Source organism: Trichechus manatus, unplaced genomic scaffold (genome assembly GCF_000243295.1).
Source record: "Trichechus manatus latirostris isolate Lorelei unplaced genomic scaffold, TriManLat1.0 scaffold00031, whole genome shotgun sequence".
In the NCBI taxonomy this organism is placed as follows: domain Eukaryota; kingdom Metazoa; phylum Chordata; class Mammalia; order Sirenia; family Trichechidae; genus Trichechus; species Trichechus manatus.
In genome coordinates this window covers 12,267,262-12,295,229 of record NW_004443967.1, presented here as the reverse complement: position 1 = coordinate 12,295,229, position 27,968 = coordinate 12,267,262, and the positions used below count along the sequence as shown (strand labels likewise).

Below are 27,968 nucleotides of genomic sequence, written 5' to 3'. Positions count from 1 at the left end.
GATTGATAAGATCATGTGGTTCTTGTCTTTTGTTTTATTTATGTGAGGGATTACATTGATTGTTTTTCTAATGTTGAACCATCCCTGCGAACCTGGTATAAATCCCACTTGGTCATGGTGAATTATTTTTTTGATATGTTGCTGAATTCTATTGGCTAAAATTTTGTTGAGGATTTTTGCGTCAATGTTCATGAGGGATATCGGTCTGTAATTTTCTTTTTCTGTGGCAACCCTAACCTTAATCAACAAGATTTTTCCATCACCAAAAACCAAAACTCAGGGCTCCATAAGCAATAAGTCCCTCCTACCCCCGTCCCTCCATCTCTGGTAACTGCTAATAAACTTTGGTCTCTATCCATTTACCTTTTCTTGTCTTTTTATATAAGTGAGGATATATATTTGTTCTTTTGTGACTGGCTTATTTTGCTCAGCATAATGTCTTCAAGCTCCATCCATACTGTAGCATGTATCAAGATTTCATTTCTACTACTGGCTGAGTAGTAGTCCATTGTATGTATGCACCACGTTTTGTTTATCCATTCACTTGCTGATGGGCACTGGTTGTTTCCACCCTTTGGCTGTTGTGAATAGTGCCCCAGTCCCATAGGTTTCCTTGGTTGTAATCTTTACAGAAGTGGACTGCCAGGTCTTTCTCCTCTGGAGCCACTGATGGGTTTGAACCTCCAACTTTTTTTTTTTTTTTTGTGCTTTAGATGAAGTTTTACAGAACAAATTAGTTTCTCATTAAACAATTAATACACATATGGTTTTGTGACATTGGTTGCCAACCCTGTGACGTATCAACACTCTCCCTTTCTCAACCTTGGGTTCCCCATTTCCATTCATCCAGCTTTCCTGTCCCCTCCTGCCTTCTAGTCTTTGTCTCTGGGCTGGTCTGCCCATTTAGTCTCCGATATATGGTTGAGCTACGTTTATTATTGTTTGTTTTATGGGCCTGTCTAATCTTTGGTTGAAAGGTGAAACTCAGAAATGACTTCAGTACTGAGTTAAAAGGGTGTCCAGGGGCCATACTATTGAGGTTTCTTCAGTCTCTGTCAGACCAGTAAGTCTGGTCTTAAACCTCCAATCTTTTGGTTAGCAGCTGAGTGCTTAACTGTTGCACCACCAGGGCTCATTAGTAAAAGGTTAAAGATGAACAAATAGATGCTACCATTGAATGAAGTAGCTATTAGCTTAATAAGGACCATTAGGGTTTTAATATTTTCTAAGTTAAAAAAAAAAGCATCCATTTGGTTCCTAATGATGAAATCACACACACAGACACACGCACACCCCTAAAATCACATGCCTGTTGATTCTTATGACAACACTAAGCCCAGGATGGTTTCTAAATGGGTTCCTAACGTTTATACATTCCTTAGCAAGTCTCGAGAGATGTGAACTAGAAGGAAACCACAGGTGCTATCAAACAAGCTATGTCCACGGCTTGTGCCCAGTGTCCCCTGCTGTTTCTGGGATATGAAGTATATAAAACGTCTCCTGCAACATCACACGCAGGCAAAGCCCAGGAAACCCCTGCACTCTGCAAAGGTGAACTTGACCGAGTTGACATTAAGCTATTCACCTGCCTGGCCTTGTATTTCATTCATCTCACAAACATTTCTTTACCCTACTATGCTCAGGGTAAAGTGATCTGGGGGCACAACATTTAAGTGCCTGGCTGCTAACCGAAAGGTGGTCGGTTCAAAACCACCAGCCACTCTGTGGGAGAAAAGATCTGGTGATCTGCTCCCATAAAGATTAAACCAAAAGACCAAACCCATTGCTGTTGAGTCGATTCTGCCTCATAGTGACCCATAAAGATTACAGCCTAGAAAATCCTATGGGGCAGTTCTACTCTGTCACATGAGGTCACTATAAGCCAAGATCAATTTGACGGCACCTAACAACAACAACGTTCAGGACGCTGTGGAGAAAACATGATGAATCAGACAGAGTTCTAGTAGGGAAGCAGGGAGTACACACAGTCTAGTAGGGAATCTAGAAGTGCACACAGTCCAGCAGGAAAGCAGGAAGTGCATGCAGTCCAGAAGGGAATCAAGAAGTGTATGCAGTCCAGTAGGGAATCTAAATGTGCACACAGTCCAGTAGGGAATCTAAATGTGCACACAGTCCAGGGGGAATTTAGAAGTGCACACACAATCCAGAGGGAATCTAGAAGTGCACACAGTACAGTAAGTAGGGAAGCAAGAAGCATACACATCCCAGTAGGGAATCTAGACATGCACACAGTCCAGAGGGAATCTAGAAATGCACACAGTACAGTAAGTGGGGAAGCAGGAAGCATACACAGCCCACTAGGGAATTTAGACGTGCGCACAGTCCAGAGGGAATCTAGAAGTGCACAAAATCCAATAGGGAAGCAGGAAATGCACACACATCATCCCCATGGTGGTGAATGCCCCCATGGCAGCCTATACTAAGCATTAAGGGCAGGTGGAGCAGTGCAATGACATCCAGGGAAAGGCTAGGACGGGGCAGGACTTAAACAGGCGAGGTGGAAGTGAGAGATGGGAAAGAGGAGACAGTCCCAGTGTGGGCCCAGCAGCAGCCACTGCAGAGGCAGCCAGGTGAGGGGCAGCCCTGGGGACAAGGACGTGATTCTGTTTGGTTGAGGTATGTGGCTCAGGTGTGGGTGCAGAGTAAAGCGGGGATTGAAGGGAGGCTGAGGCTAGGTCTTAGGGCCCCTGCTGTCAGGTCTCAGTGAATCATATCATCCTATCAGCATCTTCCCCCACCCTCTCTTCCCCAGACCCATCAATAAAAGAGGCAACTATTCAGTGGGGATCCTCCCTCGTCCCCCTCATTTTGAGTATAAGCACACATGAAAGCGTGTAAGCCAGCCGCTTCATGCCTTTATCTCCCCCTATGTTAGACAGCCAATGTTAAAACTGACCATCTCTATCAAACCAGTACTCTGGGGAGACAAGCATGTTCCTTGATTTAAAGAATCTTCTGTTCTGGTTGGAACTTTGAGAATCTGCACCCATAAACAAAATCCAGTCCAGAGCAAGCCATCAAATTGCAGCCATTGACACCAGCTCACAGTGTGAAACATCTTTCTCTTCATTCAGTAGGGTTCTGGTCAGCTCATCCATAGCCATCCATGCTAGGTCAATTGGTACCAGCTGTAGACTCAGAAGTCCACACACTTCAGACCAGCCAGCCCCTTCTCTCTCATCCCTAGCTCCGGTGGGCTAGGTCAATGGGCACCATAGTTGTGTGACTCAGGAGTCCACACAACTCCCTAAACTTTAGACCAGCCAGCCCTCTCTCTCATTCCTAGCCTCCAAGGGCTAGGTCAATGGCTGCCAATGGAACATGTCCAAACTCAGCCATCTCTTCACTGCTGCACTTCCCCCACTTCCACTCATCGAGTGGACGCAGGTGGTCACCACAAATGAGCATACCAGGCTGTCTACTCGCCGGGTCCCTGTAACTTCCAGCCCTGAAAGGGGGTTCTTCTGATGAGCACTGACTTTTCCTACCTCAATGCATCCAAAGGCAATCTGCTTGCTTGAAATTCAAAAAGCAAAACAGTCATTTTTTTTTTTCCTGCTGGTCCTTCCCTCAAATGCAAATTTATTCCTCTCCCAGCAGTTCTGGGTAGATCTGCATGTCTTTTCAAATGCAAATTTTCTGACTCTGAAGGTTTTGGTTGGAACTCAGGTTTTCTACCAGTTGTTAGGAGCCATCGAGTTGGTTCCGACTCATAGCAACACTATACACAACAGAACGAAACACTGCCGGGTCCTGCCCAGTCCTCACAATGCTTGTTATGCTTGATCCCATTGTTGCAGCCACTGTATCAGTCTATCTTGTTGAGGGTCTTCCTCTCTTTCACTGACCTTCTACTTTACCAAGCGTGATGTCCTTCCTCAGGGACTGGTCCCTCCTGATAACATGACCAAAGTATGTGAGATGAAGTCTCGCCATGCTTGCCTCTAAGGAGCACACTGGCTGTACTTCTTCAAAGACAGATTTGTTCATTCTTTTGACAATCCATGGTATATTCAATATTCTTCACCAACACCATAATTCAAAGGCGTCAATTCTCCTTCGGTCTTCCCTATTCATTGTCCAGCTTTCACATGCATAGCAGGCTATTGAAAACACCATGGCTTGGGTCAGGCACACCTTAGTCCTTAGGTTTTCTACCTAAGCCCACAACATTCTATACACAGGGCTACCGGATTCAAACAAACAGCCTGTGTTTCCTTTAGGCAAATCCTAGTTCTCCTCTTAGCATATCCAATCAAGTACTGGATGAAGGCAGAGTTAACATGCTCTCTGTAATCTATAATACCTAATATTCGTTTCCATCATACACGTAGGCCTGCTTTACAGTGCTAGCTAGGAGAAATATTCAATATCCACAGTACATTCAAATAAACATATAACCCTCTTTAAAACATTCCAGTTTCATCTTCTCCACACCTTGCCTTTCTTCCCATTCATATGCATATGGCCTTAGGCCTCTGGCTAGGTGGAACCAGAAGACCCTGGCCCCCCTAACAATCATCTTGTTTAACCGGCCTGGGGCAAAAGGCCCCAAACCACTCCAGATGTGAGTTTTTTCCCCTCAGCTGCAGCAGAACATCTCTTACTTTCCTTTCAGCATTGTAAGTAACAACAACCAAAGTCACCATCCAGGAATCAAAAGTGCCACATCCCACGCCCCTTCCTCTTACAAAGCCCCAGGCTTCCCTGAGTCTGGAGTCATGCAATGAATCCTGCTAACACCAAATGTAAAAATGGCCTGGCAGGGGCATCTGACCTCCTCTAACTTCACAAGGGAGAAGAATCATTATCAGCATCAACAGCCCAAGGCTGATTGCTATGAGGCAGAGGTCAGACATGTCTCTACCCTCCAACCTTTTTACCAGTTTTGACACCATCTGTCCCTCTCACAAATGCTCTACTTCTCTGCTGGATTCGATAATTCTTGCAATGGCCACGCAGAACTCACAGACCATACTCACAGTTATGGGGTTTATTAGGGAAGAAACAGGTTACAACTCAGGATCAGGAAGGACTCAGGATACAGTTCTTCAATCAGGACAGCCGCTTCTCGGCCATGCTCGCAGGCAGGCCTCTCTCTGGCCCTCAGTCTCTCGGCCCAGCCTTTGCCCTGCTTGGCCAAGTGTTGCAAAGCTCTTTAGCTCCACTAATAAGTGCTCAGAGGCACCCCACTCCACCAGGAAGCCTCCTGTCTGAAGGCACTCAGCTTTCTCGCTCCATAGGCTGGGAAGCGCACCGCACCGCCTCCTGCCAGTCTCCTGATCCTCTGCCTCTGCTACCGCCGTTTCTCTGCCACTGCTTCTCACTGTCTCCTCGTCTTTGGTGTTACAGCTCTCTCTCTCTGCTTCTGGGGTCTAGGAGGATCTCAGCACGATGATCATGGGTCCAAAGGACGTACTCTGCTCCTGTCCCTTCTTGGTGGTAGTCAGGTCCCCCTCTGCTCTGGGACCAACTCTCTTTCAAGCCTAGCGGGATGGCAAAACTGACCAATCCCCTCATTAGGGTTCTATATACCTTATTTGCATAGTCCCTCCCCTACAAGGGTGCCATGCAACTTATTTACATTATTAGCAAGCTATCCAATCCCCTTGGTGGGCTACAAGCACCTCATTTGCATAGTTCCACCCAGTTATTTGATAGGAGTTACAAAGACTATGGCTAGAAGGGCCATATTAAGTACTTTGCTGCACTGCAATGGCCCAACATAGGACTCACACACTTCACATAGGTGGTCAGTGGAGGATGGCGTTACAGGGATGGGAACATACAGTGCCATCAAATAGGGGAAAAAGGATTAACCTCGCATAAGAAAGGTTCTAGCTGCTCTCCTAACAGCTTCCCAATCAAGAAAAGAAATATGGAAGGCAATATACAAATTCTGAAAATCTAGTGGAATAAGTAATTTCTTTAAAATCTTAATTCACCTACTCATGCTGAGCTGACTTAAAATATGTAAAATTTTCAAACCAGAGAACCAAGCAGAAAGCTGAATAAGCGTAAGAGGAAGGAAGAGATTAATGAAATAACCAAAGGGCCTGGAAGCCCATGCCTAAGGAATCACGCCCTCATTACCACGTCTAGGGTGAGCCTCTGGTTTGGGGCTGGATAGGTCTAATCACATTGTCCAATTGTTCTCTTAGGTCTATGGACAATGGGGCCACCAAGAGACCCCCAGGTAGCTTGACCTAGGGGTGAAAGTCTGACGTGAATGATGTTTCCTTGGAGTTGTATTTTTCAAAAACACAAAGGGACATAAGCCATACAGACAAGAATAAGCAAAGCTCTAGTGAGTCGCCAAGACCTGCCATTAGAGGGTGCTGTGCTGGGCTGTTAGCAGGGTCTTGGCTTCAAGGCACAGCTGGGTTCAAGTCTCAGGTTGTTCTAAAGGCAACCTTAGTTAGCTTCCAGTCTACTGGGAGACAGCGGCCGAGAGCACAGTTACCTGGGTTAGGAGTTTCTCTCCTGGCCTTTTGCTCCCTAAGGACAGTGTTCTCCAGGGCAGGCTGGGGTTCCAGCTGGCCACCGAGTTGCTTACCCTCTGTGGGTGAACTGAACTTGGACTCGTTGACGAAAGTGGACAGATCTGAGGGCTGGGGGTAGTCCTGCTTATCGGCCTCCAGGTCAACCGTCATGCACGCCCACTTCTGGCTGGTGACTGCCAGCTTTTCCTCATCGGTTGCGTGGACCACTGCCGAGATCACTGGTGGGCTTTCTGGGGTCACCGCTGGAGTGGGGTCCTGCAAGGAAAAGGGAAGCAGTCTCTCCTTTCATTCGTCTCCCCATCAGAAACCCACCCACCCCAGAGTCCAGGGCCCATTAGCCTGGAGAAGTCCCGGTCAATATTTGTTCATCTTCTTCTCAACCTCTGCTCCCAATGGTCCCTCAAGGAAACAAAGTCTTTGCTCTATGAATTCCCTTTTCTGATGGTTTGTTTCGGGGTGACCGTGGGTGTAAAAGAAAATCAGGGTTTTGGGTCACAATTATTTGAGATATTCCTCTCATTCCCTTTAAGAAAGATAAGGAAATGCTTACTACGGGTCCTTTACTACCACCGCTACTGTGTTCTGCTCTACTGCACTTCAGGGCTTGCGTGTCAATACCATTCGTATCACCGGACAGTCCTCCACCTGGCCTTGGAGGGGAAGAAAGGTGCTCTTATCTGTATTTCCCCAGGAGGGTGTGGAGCTGAGGAAGGCAGAGTGGGAGCCCAGAAGTAAGAAGGTAGAAGTGTGACTGGGACTCAAACCCCCTACTCCCAGCATAGGGCTCCTCTCTCCGCAGCCCCCGCCCTGGCCAGGCTATGCTGGCTGGGTTCTGTGGCTGAGTGGGGGAAGGGGGTTTGCTTGTTTTATGACCCACAAATAGCCCTGAACGCCCAGGATGACCTTCCTTGGTCTGTAAACAGGGCAGAAGAAATGGCATACATTTGGTAGAGAAACTAGCAAGAGGGAGACAGGGCTCACATATTAAAAAAGAGCCCCAGCTCCTACTTCTTTAGGGGACAGGTCACTGCTCCTCCCCACGTGGATTTTGGTTGCGCACATTCAGCCCTAGCTCTGCTCACACGTTTATTTCTTTCATTTTCTCACCACGGGTTTATCTGCCTCAATACACTTTCTCAACTTGATGTCCGTGTAAGTTCTCAGTAGATAAACTGGCCAGAAGGGACCAGAACGGTTCCTGTAACATCCAACCAGCATTTTTCCTGACCTTCTTCCTACTCTCGGGACACACTCTGCTCTACCCAAAGCGAAGGGACCAGAACAATGTCCTACAAAAGCAGAGGAAACCCGCATGGAAGGGGCAAGAAGAGGGTCTCGGAAATGTGCCTGTGACTCACAGAAAGGAAAGCTTGGCTTGCTAGTGGGCATCAAGACTCAGCCGTGTTAACCTCAGATTTCTCCCCCAGTACGCAATAAAATCATAAAGATCAAAGGAATATGATACCTGAGAAGGCGGATCAGAGAGAGGAGACCGTTTTGGCGACTTTTTCACCCTAAATGTGTCACTGGAAACAAAATTGAAAATGTAAACACAACAAACAGAGATACAGAAAACTCTACCGCAATACAGAGCCGCAGCTGCCGCTGGACCATCCGACTCAGACCACCCTCTGGTCTGCGCCATCTCAGCACCAACAGAAAGACGTCCTCGCCCACGAGGAAGTCTGACTTGCTAACAGATATTATTTTTGCCCCCAAGGGAAAGATGAATCAAGCTGGAAACCTTTAAAGGGATGCCATTTTGGAGAACTGACCCAGAAAATGAATCTAAATTTAACCAGATGTTCTTACTTGAAAAAGCAAATCTTTAGTGAGTGGATTAATCTATCTGGATTCGTCAAGGAATGTCTGAACCAACTCAAGTTAAGGGTGTGGGGCAGGGGGAACTAGGCTCATGACACCAATTTGCAATATCCAATTTACAGATGGAAAACAGACAAGCAGTTAACGAACTGCACTGAGGAGCCCTTGTAGAAATGGAAAGTTCTAAGTCTTTAGGGGAATTCGCAGAATCCTTCTTACACGTAGGAACTCTGAGCTTAATAGCTCCCTGTACCTCTAAGCTTCCAAGTGGAATTCTGACCAAAGGCAAGGCCAAGGCCAAGGTCATTTTTTAATGTCTTTTCTCAACCAGGGTCAACAGACAAGTTTTAGGACTACTCTTTCCCTTTCTTTCTCTTTCATATAAACAGTTGGGGTGGGGAGGGGGGTGCAGGCAAAGGAGACATGGGATCAGCCTCCTGAAGGGATCATGGAGGAGGGGGCGGCAGATCCCAGAAGGAAGGGACAACTTGCAGTATAGTTTGAGTACATCCACTGGGGAGTCAGGGAGTCATTTCCACAGGCAGAATGGAAGCCTCTTCCACCACGCAGACTGGCCGCTGCCCCCAGACTCTGCCCCTCCGCGGTACAGTCCTATCCCCAGCAAGCAAGGGCTTTGGGGGTGGGGAGTCCCTCACCTTAGCCCTTACTACCCTCCTCCCTGCTTTACACATTAACTGGACGGCAGAGCAATGTGACCCTCAAATCCTTCCTGTGTTCTCGCCAGTAAGATGCTCCAACAATGGCATTTCATCACGAAAAAAATACTGGAAATGGTTACTTACAGCACTATGGCATTGGCCATAAAAGCAGTGAAACACAGCTTGAAGCATGTATTTATTCATGCATATAAATATGTAACTGTACATTTATAGTTGCTAAATGTCTCTAAAATGTTTAAAAAAAAAAAAAAATCCATTGGGCAGAAGCAAGCCAGAGAGACTCAACCCTACCCTGAGCTTGCCGGACACCTGGGACCAGGCCAGCTTCCCTGGTAAGGATGGGGAAGGGGCAGAGAAGATGCAAGGCCCAAGGCCCTGGGCGCTGCCCACGAGACCACTCCTGGCCAGGGGAGGCACAGAGCTCTGTCTCCACTGATGCCCACGAGCGACATACAGATGGCAATGAGGCATGCTGACACCCAGCCTGGCTCTGGGGACAAGGATGCAGGCTCAGGGCAGACTGGTGAGGGCTCCAATAGCCGTGGGCTCCACTTCAACAGCGCACTCCATGCTGAAGGGACTCTGCATTCCAGGGCACTTGTGTAGCAGGTCGCAATGTGGAACGGCCCAAACATTCCAGCTTCACACATTAACAAGAAGCCACAGCAGTCGCTGTCTGTGGTTGGACTGGATGGTACTTTTAATGTGAAGCCACGGTGCTATTGAAAGCAGTCGCCTGCTAGTCTAATTTACAATGAAAGGATGGAATGAGCAGTTAAAAAAAAACATATATAAATATATATATATGGGTTTCAGATGAAGACATTCAATATGCAAGGAAAAAAATGTTCCATTCCTGACAAGCAGACAGATGTTGGATAATCATGTTTTCACAGCCAAGCAGTTTCACTTATGCTAATCACTACAGAACGGAGAAGTCATCTCTGCTACCATGAAGCCCCATGCCCCTAACTCCCAGACCTGCCACAGAAGTATGTAAGGAGCAGCCACGGAGAGTAAATGAAAAGCTTGGGAGTGACAGTAAAAGGCAGGAAAAAGCACATTTGGCATAAAAGGCAGATTCCATTAAATATTTACTTACAACAGAGAACACACAGACATCACATCTTCAACCATCCTAAGACAAGAAGACAAAGACAAAGAGAGACAGACAGAAGGAACTGACAAAAAAGATAAATCTGCAGACAACTGGTTATTAACGGGTTAGGATACAACAGCTGTCCACTGTGGATTCCCCGGGGGAGTGTGGCCAACCGCCCAGCTTGGGGAAAGGAGCTGTCTGCGAAGGCCTGCCTCTCTCTGCTCCAATCACCCCACAAAGCACCGGGGCCCAAGGAGCTTTGTCACCCAGTGTAGGATCTTCCCAGCCAAGAACCCCGTCTGCACTTGGATTCGCCTCCCTGACCTTTGTTAGCTCAATGGCAAAATGCAAACATGGCTCGGGACAGAATACAACCATGCTGTCTGTGGACGGGAGTGGGTGGGGAGTAGAGTTGGTTTTCATTTTAAAAATCCTGTCGTCGCTAGGTGCCCTCGAGTCGATTCCGCCTCACAGCAACCCCATGTGACAGAGCGGAAATGCTCCATAGGGTCTTCGAGGCTGTAATCTTTATGGGGGTAGATCACCAGGTCTTACCCCCACAGAGCCGCTGGGTGGGTTAGGACCGCCAACCTTCTGGTTAGCAGCTGAGCTCTTAACCAGGTGCCACCAAGGCTCCTTTAAAATGATGGCAAATGGCTTTGCAGGCTGGGCACTTGAGACTTCTAACTGAGGCTTAAAATGAAGCTTCCAGCACAGAGTCTAGGAAGTCTCTAAGAAGGGCCCGGTTGGGGAGGTGACCTAGAAGAAGTCCACCTTTTCTGCCAGGACTGCCTCCCTCCCAACACCAGCCAGCAGCCAAAGCCTGCTGCTCTTTTAAGGAAGAGCCCATTCTTCTCAATGTTAAATGCTTCGGGCAGCCCAGAATGGGAGAGAACAGGTCACCCTACTCGTGCCAGGCAGACGCAGGGGGCCGGCAGCCGGGGTCGGCCCTGTCAGCTACCCACTAGGAGACTGGTCTCCATGGCCTTGTGAACTTACTGACCATCTTTTGCATGACAACAAGGAGGAGGTCTCTGAGCTTGGTCCAGAGGCCTACGAACGGACCTGCAGCCCTCCAAGTTCGAGCAGCATCTTGGAATGGGTTCTGGAAGCACGGACACACGTATTGTTTAAGGGCAAGCTAGCTGGCAAGTAACATCTGTGGGCAACAGCCGCATTTATAACTACGACCTCTCCTGGAGACTATCCCATCGCTTCCCCCGTTCAGGTTCCGCTGCTCTCTTCTAAACCTATAGGGCTTTGGATCCTGGTCTGCAAAAGATAGCTAGAAAGGGGATGGAGCCAAAGAGAGGTGTTTCTTATGGGCTGGTTGGGGTGCCTGGCCCAGACCCCTCACTCATGGGCCTCTTGGAACCTAGTGTTTTTGACTCCTGGGCTAACATCTCGTTAACAGGCAGAGGCAAATACCATAAAACGTAACAATATTTTAAAGGGCGGATCTCAGAGTTCTAGGCCACCCCAAAAAGCAATTCACGTGTCAAACAGGGAAAAGGGTTAAGCCGCCAACAGGGAGGTTGACCAGGTCTTGAACAGACTGTTCTCTTTCTATGGCATCTCCCAGACTCCCCTGGAGTTGAATGTCAGGTCTCTGGTCAAAAGTAAAGCTTTGGACCACTGACTCACTAAGGCCAACGATCAAGGACTCTAGACTACAAAGGGGCATGTTGACAGGAAACACCACCACTGTCACACACAGAGGAAGACAGCTACGCCGGCTGCCTAGTGAAACAGCCACAAACGGGGGCGTGACAGCGAAAGGGGAGAGGTGAGGGCAGCGGAAGCTTATCCAGGCACATGACCATGAATCACAGCCAACACACACCCGCCTCCGATCCTTACCAACTCCACCCCTGAACTTACGTCTTGAGAGGCGTCTTCTTCTTCTTGGCGGGCTTGTTGAGCCCGTCCCCGTCCACTCCATTGGCGTCCATGGCACTGGCTGGGATCTCAAAGGAGGCTGGGGACTTAGAAGGCGAGCTAGGGGTCTTGGAGGACGTCTTAAAGGGGTCAATGGACTCGTCACAGGTGTTGGGGTCAAAGCTGTATGATTGCTGGGGCAGGGTGGGAGACTCCTGAATTTTTGAGGTGGAAGAAAAAGGGTTAAAATTGGGGTCATCCCACTTGTCAATATCAAAGGTGTAGGTACCTTTAGCAATGGGTATGTCATTGGGCTCAACGGGGGACCTGGTAGGTGAGGCAGGAGTGTTGTCGAGTTTCTCGGGTGTTTTTTTCATCTTTGGCCTCCTTAGGGGCATTTTGGCAACTGGCTTTTTGCCTATCTTTTTGGTAGGAGGGGGGGTTTCCTGCTCGTTGTCCCAACTACCCTTGTCCTCAGAATAGTCAAACTCCAGCCTCACTGAGAGCCCTCTGGCTGGGGAGTCCTCTTGCCCCCCACTGTCTGACGGGGTCACCTCCACGGCCTCCGGGACCGTGGCAGGAGGCAACGTTTTCCTTCCAACCGGGGGTGAGTTCTGCACTCGTCCACCTCCAGAAGCTTGGGGGACGGCCCCCTCTGCACGTTCTGAGTCCAGGGGGCAGGCAGCTTTGGGCACAGCAGCAGGTTCTAGGGGTGTCTCCTCCGATAAGGCTGTTCCAGAACCTTCTGCCTTGGCTGGCTCCGTGTTTGTCTCGGATGCTGGACTCCCCTCCCTGGGGGCAAGACTCTCTTCGGCTGGCTCCTGCTGTGTCTCCTTCACTGGAGGGGTTTCTGTGGATTTCTTAGCGCTCTGTTTCTTTTTTAAGGAAGGCGGCCTCGGTTTTTTAGTTCTTTTAAGGGTACTGGAGGCACTGCTCGAGCCCGTGCTGTGTGCATCTGGGGCGACAGTCGCCGCCTCGGGACTGCCTGAGCAGGAAGCACCATCAAAGTCGCCAGCTTGCAGGCTGAGTGAGCGGGACAACGTCGACTTGGAGATGGGGACGGAGTCTGTGGACTTCCTCCGTGCACTCACTCTGCATTCCTGATCCTTGGAGTCTGAGCAGCGAGGCTCCAGGGTCTGGAAATTGTCCACCAGTTCGATGTTGTCAAAGTCTAAGTTGTACGTGCCGCTGCTGGCGATTGGCTTGTCTTCATCAAAGACGGCAGAGAAGGAGTGTGATGGGGGACGGAAAGGGTGTCCTTCCACCGGCTCGCTGCGAGGGCCATCGGAGATGGGGACCGTCTCAGAGCCACATCCTGAGGAAATGGAGACAATGCAGTCACTATGGACCCAGGATGCTTTGGGGCATTTCTCATCTTCTGCCAGATCACTACCCTCTAGAGCAGAGGGTGACAACCTGGGCCCCCGGGCCAACCTGCTCACCACTGGGCACAGTGCTTTGGCACCCAGCCTGGTCCCTCTCACTATTAGCTCCAGACCCTGGACAGGTTTACCCTCAGCTCCCTCATCTGCAAAATGGGAGTGAGAAGGCTGTGTAAGGACTAGCTCAGATCATTCAACAAACATTTACCAAGTGCCTAACCAGGACCAGGCACTGTCCTAGGTGCTGGGGATTCAGCAATGAACAAAACCCGCAGAATCCTTGCCCTCTTGGAAGTTACATTCTTCATGGGGAAGACAGTCAAGAAGTAAGTCAGTAAAATGTAGACTGTCAGATGGTGAGAAGTGCTATGCAGGAAAATAAAGCTGAGGCAGAAGAGTTGCAATTTTAAAATCAGGTAGTTGAGAAAGGCCTCCAAGGAGGAGATGCCTGAGCAAAGACCAGAAGGGGAAGGAAGGCATGAGCCAGGAGGGCATCTAGGAGGAAGAAGCATCCTAGGACCAGCAAGTGCAAAGTCCTGGGGCAGGAGCATGCCTGGCGTTTCCGAGGAGCAGCAAAGAGGGCCAGTGTGGCTAAAGCAAGGGGTAGGGGCTGGAGAGGGAGACAGAGAGATAGCACCAGGAAGTGCCTGACCCACAGTATGCCCTTAATAAGTATTAGGTACTGTCATCAAGGTCCCTGGGTGGTGCCAGTGCTTTGCAATCGGCTAACCAAAAGGTTGGCCATTCAAACCCACCCAGTGGCTATGCGGGAAAAAGGCCTGGCAAACTGCTCCCATAAAGATTATAGCCAAAGAAACCTATGGCGCACCCTCTGTAATACGTGAGGTTGCCATCAGTCAGAATCTACTCGATGGCAGGGGAGTTGTTTTTTTTGGTTTACTGTCATCAGCAAGGAGCCCTGGTGGCGCAGTGGTTAAGAGCTCAGGCTGCTAACCAAAAGGTTGGCAGTTTGACTCCACCAGCTGCTCCTTGGAAATCCTATGGGGCAGTTCTACTCTGTCCTCTAGGGGCACTATGAGTCGGAATCAACTTCACAGCAAGGGGTCATCATCAAACCTCTTCTGGAGGACTCAGACATCGAGGGGCAAAGGGAAGCCTTAATGTGAAGGCCCCCAGGGCAGCTGCAGCAGGAGGGCTGGGCGCCCCCAGTCGGCCACCTCCATGTGTCTAGTCCCCGCCTCTGCTCCAGTCATCAGCTGTAATGACTCCCTCCCATTCCACCTGCTGTGCTTCTGCTCTTGGCTGTTCCTCTCTGTCCATTCTTGCTTCTCTTTCTGCCTCTTCCTCCCAGCCTCCCCACCTCCTCAGCCACCGTCAGCCAAGACGGCTGCTCCTTATTTTCCAGTCTGCTGCTTCGAATGTAGGCCAAATGATGCTCAGTGACCTCCCGACCCCACTGCTCTGCTGGAAGCCTCCCCCCCGCAAGCTCTGACTTGGCTACTTGGGACTCTGCTTACACCAGGTGGTTCCTTTCATGCATTTCTGGGCTCACAGCTGCTCTAGGCAGTCAAGGATGCCAGGGAAATAATTCTCCAGAAAACTAAAAACACATCCCTAGTCAAAGAAGGCGACCGCTGTAAACTGGCCTGTAGGTCTGAAAACTGGAAGATGCAGAACATGGGATAAAAGAAGTTGGCACACACACAACCTGGGACAGGACTCCCCAAGTGTGCATCACTGACAGGTGTTACACCCCGACCCCACCCTGCACAGCTGCCAGGTGAATACAGGGAGCTTAGTTAAATTTGAATTTCAGATCAGTGAATAGTCTAAGTATGTCCTGCGTCGCAATGAGGAGCCCTTGTGGCACAGTGGCTAAGCACTTGGCTGCTAACCAAAAGGTTGGTGGTTCGAACCCACCAGCCACTCCGGAGGAGAAAGATGTGGCAGCCTGCTCCTGTAAAGACGACAGCCTTGGAAAGCCTATGGGGCAGTTCTACCCTGTCCTGCAGGGTCGCTATGAGTCGGAATCAACTCGACGTCGCCGAGCTTGGGATTTTTACGTTGTGATTATTCACTGTTTATCTGAAATTCACATTTAACCGGTGCCTTGTGTTTTTGTTTTTAATTGTGGTTAAAAATTAAATAACAAGATATTTGCCATTTCACCGTTTTTTACATGTACAATTCAGTGACATTAATTATGTTGGTCATACTGTGCAACCACCATTATACATATTCTAATGTGCAGAATCTGGCACCCCATCCCCTGTCTCAACAAACAAAAAAGGTTTGGGAAATACTCAATTAAACCCAAGCTGGTTTTGTACTGCAGAATTTCTCAGAGCAACTGACACTCACTAGTGTGAACCTAGGAGCCACGGTGGCTCCGTGGTTAAGCACTCAGCTGCTGACCAAAAGGTTGGTGGTTCAAACCCACCAGCCGCTCCATGGGAGAAAGATGTGGCAGTCTGCTTCCACAAAGATTTATAGCCTAGGAAACCCTATGGGGCAGTTCTACTCTGTCCTACAGGGTCGCCGCTATGAGTCGGGATCAAGTGGATGGCAATGGAAGCGTGCACCTCCTGGTAGTCAGTATGTAGAGCTGTGCTTACCAAACTCGGCTCACCAAGCAAACCGGTCTCTTGGCGTATTTTGCAGAGCAGCCCAGTTAAAAACCGCTGAGCTGGGAGACGACAACACGAGGAGACTTCAAGCCTCCCGAGTTCAGGCACGTGTCTTATTTACCTGTTTCCCCCTCAACCTGTCGTACTTTTTCCTGCGGGCTCCATAAACACCTCTTGAGTTAAGAGCATGTTCCAGAAGCACTTCCATTAGCCAGTGATGGTTTTAAACCTTTGCCTCTCTCCCCTACCCCAATCCCACCAGCCCTGACTTGGAGCAGACAGCCTACAAGATGGAGCATCTGTCTGAAGGCTCTCGGCTCTGCTTCCTTCCCCAGTGATTTCCTCCATTGTCTCCCAAACACCCCTGCTTCCCTCCCATCTCAAAAGAAGAGCTAACCCCCTTCTTTCTAAAATCAACTCCTCCTGGTTCCTCCAGGACCTGGTACCATCAGGCACCCCATCCTCCTAGAAGCAGGAACCTTGTCTTCCTACCTTGTAATTATCCCCTGGACACAGGGTATGGAGGGCACGGGGGACCATGGACACTGATGAGGACCAGGGGCTTTCAAAGGGGCCCTGGAGGAAGAAGAGCAAGCCTCTGGCCCACTCACTCCTTCATTTATGAAGCAAGGCCCCCAACTAACTGCTGGCTTCTCTCTCAGGCCGCCACACGCACCTCAGCAGCCTGAGGAAGGAAGCCTTCAAAGTCCTTCGAATGTCAGTAGTTCTCCCCAAATCACGCGACAATCAGCAGACATTCAGAGTAACCATCTGCTCCTCGTTTTTGCTAGAAGAAAAAGCTCCCTGCCTGCTTAACTCTGCTTTCCTGTTCAGCAGTGACATTCTCTAATTACACCATCATGGACCAGGAAACTCAGTATTAAGGCAGGGCTTCTTAATCTCAGAACTGTGGACATTTCGGGACAGTTGGTTCTTTGTTGTGGGGGGCTGTCTTGTCCACTGAAGGATGTTTAGTGGCATCCCTGGTCTCTCCCGGCTAGATTCCAGTGGTAACCCCACCTTCCCAGTTGTGACAACCACACATATGTCCAGGCACTGCCAAGTGTCTCCTGCCCAGACGGGAACAGCTTGGGGGGTATCCATATGTCCAGCAGCTATCCTTCACCAGCTACAGCCCCTGGGCGGGAACGATGAGGCTAGCCCTGGCCAGTGGGCGTGGAAGAAGTAGCCCAGAGTCAACAGAAAGGCTGGGCTCGTCTCTGAGCAGGCGACGGGGGCAGCACGGGGCAGAGCAAGGGCTGTCAGAAGTGTGGTTATGATGGGATGCATCGAAGCCATGCACTGATAGATCCCAGGTCATCCACCACTGGGCGTCACCTCCTGGTGATGTGGCCTGGCCCCTCCCTAGACCTCACGGTCAAGCAAGGGGGCAGCTCGGCCAAGGAGAGCCCGAGCATTTGTGGTAGCCTCAACCCTCAATGTGCTTTGCGATCCCAGGTGGATAATTTGTCCTTCTGAGCCTCAGTGGCTCGTCTGTAACATGGACATTCTTGGGGGCTGAAGTGAGATGTCATGTGAAAGCATATACCCCAGGGCACAGCAGGGCCAGCAGATGGGAGCCACAGCCCCTCAACCCCTGCTCGTGCCCCCAGGACACCAAGGTGCCTCTACCCCTGACCGGGCTGTGAAGAGCCCTCGCCTCCCGGCTCTGGGCTGCCCTGGCCCATCCATGAGTTCTGACAACATGGTCACTGTAACAACAGTCAAGCATTCCATTCACACAGTCATGGAAGGCTGGAGTGGAAGAGACCTCAGAGATTCGCAGGCCAGCCTCTTTGTTTTACAGGTAAGAGAACTGGGCTCAGATAAGCTGAATCTCCTTCCTTCCCCCATGCCCCACCCAGGAACGAGGGGCCATCCTCCCATCCAATGGAGTGCAAACATGCTGGGAGAGCCTATGGCACGATGACGTATGGTTCTGCAAGACGTAGGTTTCCGGAAGGACAAACCAGTCTGCATTTGCAGCCAAAGGTCTTGCTGATTACTCATGCGGTTCTTCCAGCACCTTTAGGAACGTCAGGTACTTTGCAGAAGAAAACCGAACAACGGCCCCTCCTCTCTTGCCCTTCCCTCCCACGGCTCTCAGCACGGACCTTCCCTGTCCTCTAGCCATCTATGCAGGCACAGCCTCCTCCTCACGCAGCGATGGCCCATGCTCCTCGGTAGAATGGACGAGGGAGGTTGCTTCTAGAAGGCAGTTTTCTAATAAGACAGCAAACAGATCTTTGTACAGCCCAGGCCGGGGGCTTTAAGCAGACACAGTTCCAACCTTATTGCATAAACCTCATCAATTTACACTCACTGTAGTTTTCAAAGGAGGAGAAGCGTAGAGTCCCTGTTCAAAGGCTCCAACCGTGTAAGCAAAGGTTCCCAGGGACTGGGACTCAGTGGCAATTAAAGTTTCCAGGCCCTTTCCTGGGCCCTCTAGATACAGTTGTGGTTTAGAAATCACTACCCAGGAAGAGATGGGTGCCGTGTGTGTGTGTGTGTGTGTGTGTATGTGTGCATGCGTGTATATGCATATTTGTGTGTGTGTGTAAGAAAAGAGACTGTTCTTTGCTCTCCTGAAGAGGAAGCCAGGCAGAAGGAAGAAAGCAAGACCAAAGAAGAGAACAGAAGTGGCAGGCATTGCCTAGAAGCCATTGGGTGGCTGTCCTCCTCCACACAGGCCCCAGGAGGACTCCCTGGAATGCCCCCTAGGCTCACAACCACACGGCTGTGCCCAGGGCCTCCCCCAGGGAACTCCCGACACTTGGTTACCTGGCTCTTCCGGGGGTGTCTGGGCGCTGACCTCTGGTTCCGGGACGACTTCAGGGGGAGGGGGAGGTGGGGCTGGGGGAGCTTTGACAGGCGTTGTTGACTCCGGAGTCTCGAATGCTTCTTCAGAGTCAGAACTCCTGATGGAGAGGGAGGGAGAGAGCCGAGGTTAGAGAGGGCCCAGAGCCTGTTTGCTCAGAGGGGCCATGGACCCATCCTGCAGGGCATCGCGTGGCCTCTGACCCCCAGGACTGGGGAATCCAGCTCGCTGCTCGGTCAAAGGGTTCCAGGCCAGATGTGCGGTAAGTCATTTGGTAGCGTGATTCCCAAGCGTGAGTCTCAGTATCACCCGTTTTGACTGTGCCCAAATGATACCTACTTTGAACCCAGCTCTCTCGGAAGACATGGGTCTCACCTTAGTAGCCAAAACAAGTCCAGTAGACTCTTTTGGTGAACTTTGGCACACGCTGTTGGGCATCGACATAGGCAGACAGAGAAGCATTCTGCCAGTTCCAAGGGCCACTTCGGCACCGTGGGCCCAGTACATCAATGGGATTGATCCCCTCATGGCCCATGCGTGAACTCTCCCTTGGGCCTTCCCCTCCCACCCAGTCCTTCTCCCCGCTGCCCTTCCCACACAGCACGTCCATAACTTGTTATTACAGACGCTTCACTTTTCACTGTGTTGATTATCTTTCTCCTCTACTGAACCCAGTGCCAGGGGTGCTCACCCGCGCTTCCCAGAGCCAAAACTGCACACAGTGAATCAATACCTGTTGAATGAACAACTGCTAATGAATGGATAAACACAAAAGCCAGCCAGTCCTCCGGCCCCAGAATGGGCTGGACCACGGACACAAACAGCCTGCCGAGCACAGCAGTGTGGAGATGGCCTTGTGGGTCTGCAGGAAATTCTGCTTTCAAGGAACTGGGCCAAACACCCACCCGAGGCAGCTCCACTCGGCACCAAGGGGAGGCCACTTGGTCAAACTCAAGCCTTGCCCTGGGCTAAAGAACACCCAGAGCAGATGGCAAGCAGCCCTCCCCATCACCTGCTTCTATCGGTGACTCAATTTTAAGCCAGAAGGAACGAGGCTACTAAGAAACTACTGCTTCTGGCAGGCTGCTGAGCTCCTCACCCAGCGTCCCCCGCATTTGCTTGTATTCCCAGGGGTCTCCTGGCCTGGGCCTGACCCACCTCTGGGAAGACAGGAGGAGACACAGCAGCCTGGGCTGATTCCCATCTCAATAGTTCAAATGAGCAAGTTAACAATCAAGGAGGTGGATACTTGTGAGTACTGATTAGGTTTCAGCAGGGAAATGAATGTGATTGGGGGAGGCCCCACGGTGGAGAGTGCTCAGCTCCCAGCAAGGCTCAAAGGAGGGGGGGGCCTCCACCGAGGTCACCATCTTCTAAAGACCCTCAGCAGGTGGGTGGAGTGCACAGGAAACAGACCAGCCCCTCACAGTCAGCCAGAACCTGAAATAAGAGCCATCTGATGAGTTCCCCTTCCAGAAAAATCTACACTGACACTCCTACAACTCATTTGTTGGCAACTTGCTTCATCAGTGCCCAAGACCCTCCTCCCCAAGGACACTGGCCCCTCCAAATAGACACAAAGCCCGCCAGGGACCCCAAGAGATGAGCAGAAACACCGGAGCTGCTTCTAAAGCCTGGGAAGTACAAAATTCCATGAGTACACTCCTAATTCATGCTAAAACAACACGGGAGACGCTGACTTTTCACAAACACACGTCGACATTAGACGACTCAGCTTTTGTCTGTGGGGAGAATTTAAAATCCACACTTGGACAACAACAGATGTAGGGACCAGAAGTTTTGCAGAATCTGTTAACCGGCATGAAAAACACAAGGAGGTTACACACTGAACATCAAAGACGAACAAGGGTTTTGATCAGTGGGGGGGCCTTGGGTGTCACCCTGAGAACCCAGCCCCCTCACCCTGGCCCCCAGACCTGCACGCATCAGCGATAATGTTGAAGAGACGCGCAGAGTCAACTTGCCTCTTTCCAGAGCTTCCTTGAAGGACTAGGACAGTGGAGTCACCACTGCTGGTCACAGCCGTCCACACCCACCGGGCCCACTCCATGGAGAACCACGTCTGCCAGGAGCCAAAAGCCATCTCTGCTGAAGTGCAGCCTCTGTGCCCCAAACTCCCACCCAGACTACCCTGCTGGTATCTCTGGGATCTAGGTCTCTTTAGCTGTCACGAAAAAGTTTGCTGCATCACCGGGCCACGGTGCTGTGAGCTTCTCTGGTGTCCAGAGTCCCTGAGGCCGCCCCACTGCTCCTCAGCCGCCTTCTGCATCCCCGGGCACTGGTGATGCACGGCTTTGGAGCACAAAGGGCCTCTGCTTTGTCCCAACAGCACAAGCAAGCGACAGGGAGGGCCGGATGCGCTTGGATTCAACTGCTGAATTCCAATGAGGTCTCTGCGGCCGCAGCTGCCCAGCCTGGACACCTGCTCAGAAGAGGCTGCCATTCACCGTCGCCGTGTGTTGGGAGGAAGCGGATGGTGGCGGAGGCACAGCAAGCCCCTCTGTGGTTTCTCCCCTGTTTACTATAAACTATTTCTGGGTCAAAACACCAGGGGCCACCATGGACCGTCTGAACGGCATTCGCTTCCGGCCCTGCCTGCCTGCCTTGTTTTCATATTCCTGCACCCTCTCCCAGGACCAGGGAGCAAGTTAATTAGAGGAGGCGGATGGCAGCTTTTTTAATTAGCTCTTTTTTCCCTATTCAGTTTCCCAGGGGCTCAAAAACATTTCCAAGAGCCGGGATTTCTGCAGTCCACCCACAAAGAGTCTGTACATAAAAATAAAGCAGTATTTCAGAGTCCCCTTGCATAAAAACAGTTCCCATTGGTTGTTTGATCTTTTTTCCGTACTAAAAGAAACTAAAATACAAGAAATTATTCCACTGAGGCTTCACATACTTTCAAAATGAAAGAAAATGAAATTAATTTCATTTGATACATACATGCATCAGCAAGATAACATGCCTCTAACAGTCTGCTAAAATGTCTCTAAATTACAGAAAGTATATTTATCAGGATACACCTATGCTATGTTCACCACATAAGTAAATATGCAAATACAATAAAAGAGGTGTATTTCCATAGTTTACGGAGATTGTTCTTAATGACCAGGCGTTAAATACTGTGACTTTAATTTCCTGCATGGAAAGCAACGCTAGATACCACGTTGTTTTGTTGTCGTTAGTTGCCACTGAGTCAGCTCCTACTCACCGCCACCTCATGTATAACAGCACGGAACACTGCCCAGTTCGGTGCCATCTTCATGATCGCTGGTATAAGCGAGCCCACTGTTGAGGCCACTGTGTATTTTTAGTGCCTTCCAACCTAGGGGGCTCATCTTCCAGTACTATATCGGACAATATTCTGTTGTGATCCATAGGGTTTTCACTGGCTAATTTTTGGAAGCAGAGCACCAGGCCTTTCTCCCTAGTCTTAGTCTGGAAGCTCTCCTGAAACCTGTCTACCATGGGTGACCCTGCTCATATTTGAAATACCAGTGGCAAACCTTCCAGCATCACAGCAACACACAAGCCACCACAGTATGGCAAACTGACAGATGGGTGATGGAGATAACCAAACTACCTCCATGATAATAGCTACCATGTGTTGAACATTTCATTATATGTCAGGCACTGTAGCAGGCCCATTTGTACCTTTATCTATAAGCTTAAAAATTAAAAACAAACAAACAAACAAACAACCCTGCAGATGGAGAGTAGGCTCCATTTTACAGATGAGAAAACTATGGCTTAAAGAGGCAAATCACCCTGCCCAAGGCGACGTAGCTATTACCTGATGGGAACCAGGGCGCACATCTAGTACTGTCTATTACTAAAATCTGCACCCTTTTCAGTACACCAGTGACTCCCAAATGTTTTTAACAACAGAGCTTTTTTCCCAATGAAACCTTACATGGAATTCCTATGCATAGAAAAGATACAAGAAGTATTTCATTTATATTATAAGCTCAATTTATAATATATTCTAATTAGAAAGTCTATCATTCAGAATAATCAAGCTGTTCGAATGAACTTGAAGATCTGCCTTTGGGGTGGGGAATGCCAGCTGCAGTATGATAGCTGTAGACTCCTCTCCCGGCTGTACATTATCAAGAAAAGTCCTGGTGCATATAAATGAGGAGTTGCAAACAGCAACTGTTTTTTCACAGCTTGTCATGTGGTTGTGGGATATTCTTTAATTAGGCAGACAGGGCAAGAGGGCTACATAACTGCACGAAACTGAATGTTATCTATCAGGACAACGAATAAGCTGGTGGTGACTGATACCATACAGTGTGGTATATACAGAAGGACAGATGGAAACTTGTAACCCTGAGTGTCAACAGACTGTGTGAGCCACTGGAATCTGAACCCGCCAAGTTCCCCCAAGTGTGTTCACATAGTTTTAAAATATTTTTACAAATGAAACCCGGAGGATCTTTATGGTGCTCTCGAATCCCACAAAGCAGTTTGAAAACCTCTGCTCTGCATAATGCTGAATTCAGCTCTTCCACAGATGAGCCCTGATGGTGCCGTGGTTAAGAGACTGGCTGCTAACCAAAAGGTCGGCGGTTCAAATCCACCAGCCACTCCTTGGAAGCCTTATGGGGCAGTTCTACTCTGTCCTATCAGCTCACTATGAGTAGGAATTGACTTCATGGCAACAGGTTTGGTTTTTGGCTTTTTTTTTTAATAGATGAAACCCTGTGTCAAACAGAACACTTTACAGAAACTGTCCCCAAAGCCAAGAGTCAGGTAACTGGTAGACCCTAAGGGCCTATTTCCCTATATTTTTGGCTTGGTTTAAATATCTTCATGTTTTACTTCTTTAAACTGTAACAATAAAATAGCATAAGATCAATGTGTATGTGTCTCTGGATATAATGCAATGTACTATAATATAAACACATATATGCATATGTATGTGTGAATTGTGCGTATGTGTATGTATATATAAATAAAACATGGGTATCTTTTAATAAAAAGGTCCTATACATGTAGCTTTCCAGTATATCATTAGATGGCTACATTTTGCTCAAGTTTTACCAGAGAGAATTCAAGGGTTTGGGATAATGATTTACTACCCTAGCCAGTAAATTTCCAAATGAAATTGAGAGACGATAGAATCTTCCAACGTTGAAGCTGGAAGAAAATTTAGAGATCATATCATATCATATTCCAACACATTTACCTCATGTTATGGATTCAATTGTATCCCCCAACAATATGAGTCAACTTGGCTAGGTCATGATTCCCAGTATTGTGTGGTTGTCCTCCATTTTGTGATCTGATGTAATTTTCCTATGTGTTGTAAATCCTACCTTTATGATGTTAATGAGGCAGGATTAGAGGCAGTTATGTTAATGAGGCAGGACACAATCTACAGGATTAGGTTGTATCTTGAGTCAATTTCTTTTGAGATATAAAAGAGAGAAGCAAGGGGAGAGGAGAGGGACCTCATCACCACCAAGCAAGAAGAGCCAGGAGCGGAGCCCATCTTTTGGACTCAAGAGTCCCTGCACTGAGAAGCTCCTAGACCCAGGGGAAGATTGATGACAAGGACCTCCCCCCAAAGCCAAGAGACAGAAAGCCTTCCCCTAGAACTGGTGTCCTGAATTCAGACTTCTAGACTCCTAAACTGTGAGAGAATAAATTTCTGTTTGTTAAAGTCATCCACTTGTGGTATTTCTGTTACAGCAGCACTAGATTACTAAGACACCTCATTTTTTAATCAAGTGAGGAAACTGAGGCAGGAGAGCTGAAGTGACTTGCCCATGGTCACTGGCCCATCTCTTGATTCCCAGCCCAGTATTCCAAAGAACTGGGCCTGCCTTCATTAATCAGCCTCCAAAATGAGAGTCTTTTTTCTAAATACAATGGCCGCCCCCCAACGCAACCCCCTTTTCCACCAAAAAATAATCCCACCTTGGAACGCTTCTGAAAATCTAAAGTTACTATACTTAATGTCAACTGATTATCGAGACACAGTTCATTCGTAAGCATTGCCAAAGGGGCAGGGCATACTTCCCATAAGCCTACGTATTTCCAGATCAATTCCTCAGAATGCCAGTTTGAATTCCCAAAATGAAAGTGATCCTCCAAATGCAGGTTCTTGAACCACCCACCCAGAGTGCAGGGACCGTACAGGCCCTCTGGGATGGAGGCCAGTGCCAGGACTTAAGTCCCACCCTCTGGGTCCTTGTGGAGGGGACAACCTGAGTGAGAAGTGTGCTGATGAGCATCTCTCTCCCGGCCTCCCTTCCTCCTTGAAGTTTAAGGCCAGGTAAAGTCATCGGTTCTGGCTAAAAGCCCTGCATCATGGAACATCAGCTGGCAGCGTCCAGGCCAAAGGTCATCTGCCATCCCTGAAGAGAGAGGAAGACCTTCCAGAAACAAAACTGAGCTCTCAGCAAACCATGCTGTCTCATTCATCTCTGCATCTCGGAGTTTGATGAATTTGTGAGTATGTCTGAAATTGCTGTGTACTAGACTCTGTTCATCAAAATATTCAGCTGTCAATAAAAGCTGTCTCCGCCCCAACACACACATACACCATACACACATATACACACATACTACACAAATACACACACCACACCACACACACAGCCCACACCATACATATACCACACACACACACACAGAGCCCACACCACACACACAGCTCACACTGTACACACTTCCCTCCTGCCTAAAATGACTTGACCAGACTGGTGATTTTTAACTTCCTAGAGGCTGACAGAAAGACTCTTTCACTTTAATTTGCCACCCCGGATATAGAAACGGAATTTGCTCCGCAATATCGCTCCTCGATCCTGAGGCAAAGGGAGCCTGTGATCTCAACACAACAAATGCTGAGACCATCTAGGCTGTCAGGTGACTGAGGAGCAGCAGGCAGGCGCCGTCCCCCGTGAACACAGGCTAGCTGTGGCAAGCCCGGCCGCCAGACTTCAGGCTGACACCCTATTCGTTTCGAGTGAGGCCACCTAGGAAAAACCAAAGCGGATGACAGCCAGGTCCCCAGCACCTAGAGTAAATCGGCTTGCTGAGACAGATCCTATTTTCAGATTCACTCATGGCTGCATTGAGACATTAGCAGGGCTCAAAGGGGCAATGGCTACCATCATGCAGGCGGCCTCTGGGTTAGGCTGCACACCCCGGCAACAGAACAGCATGGTGAAGAGGAAAGCACAGATTGAGGAACCCAAGAGACCCAGTTACTGCCAGCTACAAAGAGAATACAGTTTTGAGAAGCAGGGACCAACTCTGGATAACCAGAGCAAAAATGGAATTTACTGAAAATCTACTGGAGGAACCAGGTTTCAAGAGACAGGATTCCGGGCATTCGATCCTCCAGCTATTTCTGGCCCTCTCAGCACTCAGCTCATGGTTTAAATTTCAGGGAGGGGGTGTCTAATTGGCCCATCTTGCGTTGTGTGCCCATTTCTTAGCTAGAAAGAGGGCTGTTGTTGCCATCGGCAGCCTTATGTGTAACAGAATGAAACACTGCCCAGTCCTGCGCCATCTTCACTACTGTTGCTATGCCCAAGTCCATTGTTGCGGTCACTGTGTATTTTGAGTCCCTTCCAACCTAGGGGGCTCATCTTCTAGTACTACATCAGACCATATTCTATTACGATCCACAGGGTTTTCACTGGCTAATTTTTGGAAGTAGATTACCAGGTCTGTCTTACTAGTCTGTCTTATCTGGAAGCTTTGCTGAAACCTGTCCACCATGGGTGACCCTGCTGGTATTTGAACTACCAGTGTCATAGCTTCCAGCATCATATCAACATGCAAGTCACCACAGTACAACAAGCTGACAGATGGTGGTGGACAAGGGGTAGGGAAATCTAATGAACAATGATCCACACCAAAGGGACTGGGAAAGAGAGAATTCCCAAAGAGGGAATCTGAAAGTCGAAAGGGTGCTAAGTGGCCTACAATGTGCACCGTGGGATCCCTCCCAGCTGCGCCCCCCGCTCTCTGGCTGTGTGACCTTAGGCCAGTCACTGACCTCTTGTCAAGTGTCTGTTAAACGGGAATAATCAGCCTCATGATAAGGTCTCCCTTGTTACTGCAGCTCTGACTCTGCCCTGGACCTCCAAGCACTACAGATTTGGGGAAATGTTTGCCAGGTAGTTGACCAAGTCTACTATCTTATTTGGTCAAAGCTATTGAGTTGGGTATGAAGGAGAACCTGGAGGCTTCCCACCAAGTGGAAGGACCACTGTCTCCCCAGGCCTTTAGTGGACAGATGTGTGTCCTGGAAAACATGGGAGGACTCAGAGCCCTAACTGAGCTCGACCTCATCCTTCCTGCAAGGTGCACCCAACCCACGGGCTTCAAGGACAGAGGAGTTTTCAGAAAGCTTGGTATGACACTGTACACATGGGTGTGTACATGTGTGTCCCCAGAAAGAGACACATTCCCCTCCCATTTAGTTTTGAAAACAGCTCAATTTGCAACAACACGGAGCACTGAGCAAGCGAAGTGGTGCTCTGAGGGCCGAAGCTTCACGGTAGGCAGCGCAGGATGGACAGTGAACTGACTCTCCAGCTCATGAGTCAACTGCTTTGTAGCTGGATCATGCTACACTCTCCCGGCAAAAGGCCAGACCATGAACTGAGTCTCGGGGGGAATAAAGAAAGAAGGGGCTCAGGCTGCACTTTTCTTTCCTCTCCTTCATCACTGATGTCTCCAAAATCTCATTCTTTGTAGCTGAACTCCTTGCTTGAGTAAATTAAACCAGAATCTTTACTGTAAATTCAAATTCTTAAAAATCTAAAAAGAACATGTTTATTGATGTGCATATAAAAAAATGCAATGCATTGAATTCAGGAAGACATAGGGAGGAACTTCTGACAGGCTATTGTTCAAAATCCTCCTCTTTGTTTTAAGGAACTGCGGTCACACCCTATTAGGCAGAAGCCCCTTAACATGCAAACAGGTACCCTTGCCCAACTGCGACATAGCCAGGACCCAGGAAAACACACAAATTTCTCTGTTCAACCAAGTCACACGACACAGAGCTTACACTAAAGCTCCTCCCACCCATTACGCAAAGAAAAGGTCTTCTGGTCTTCTTCGAAAGCTGACTTATCCTTCTTTTATAGACTATTCTAGAATATGTTTGGTATCTGGTTTCTGAACC

General features: G+C 49.1%; 1 protein-coding gene across 4 annotated transcripts in view; it reads right to left on the bottom strand.

Moving 5' to 3' along the window:
• The window catches only part of TACC2 (transforming acidic coiled-coil containing protein 2), an 83,624-nt gene that overhangs the window by 31,862 nt on the left and 23,794 nt on the right, over positions 1-27,968 (bottom strand). For 2 of the 4 annotated variants that reach the window (XM_004374910.2, XM_004374912.2), the window contains exons 2-5: positions 18,760-18,896; positions 12,012-13,323; positions 7,990-8,050; positions 6,578-6,779 (exon numbers count right to left, since the gene is read on the bottom strand). In XM_004374910.2, the coding sequence (XP_004374967.1) occupies positions 6,578-6,779; positions 7,990-8,050; positions 12,012-13,323; positions 18,760-18,896 (1,712 nt within the window). Of the gene's footprint in view, positions 1-6,577; positions 6,780-7,989; positions 8,051-10,130; positions 10,167-12,011; positions 13,659-18,759; positions 18,897-27,968 lie in introns of those variants that run through there. The other 2 variants (XM_004374911.2, XM_012555130.1) reach the window with 2 other exon arrangements.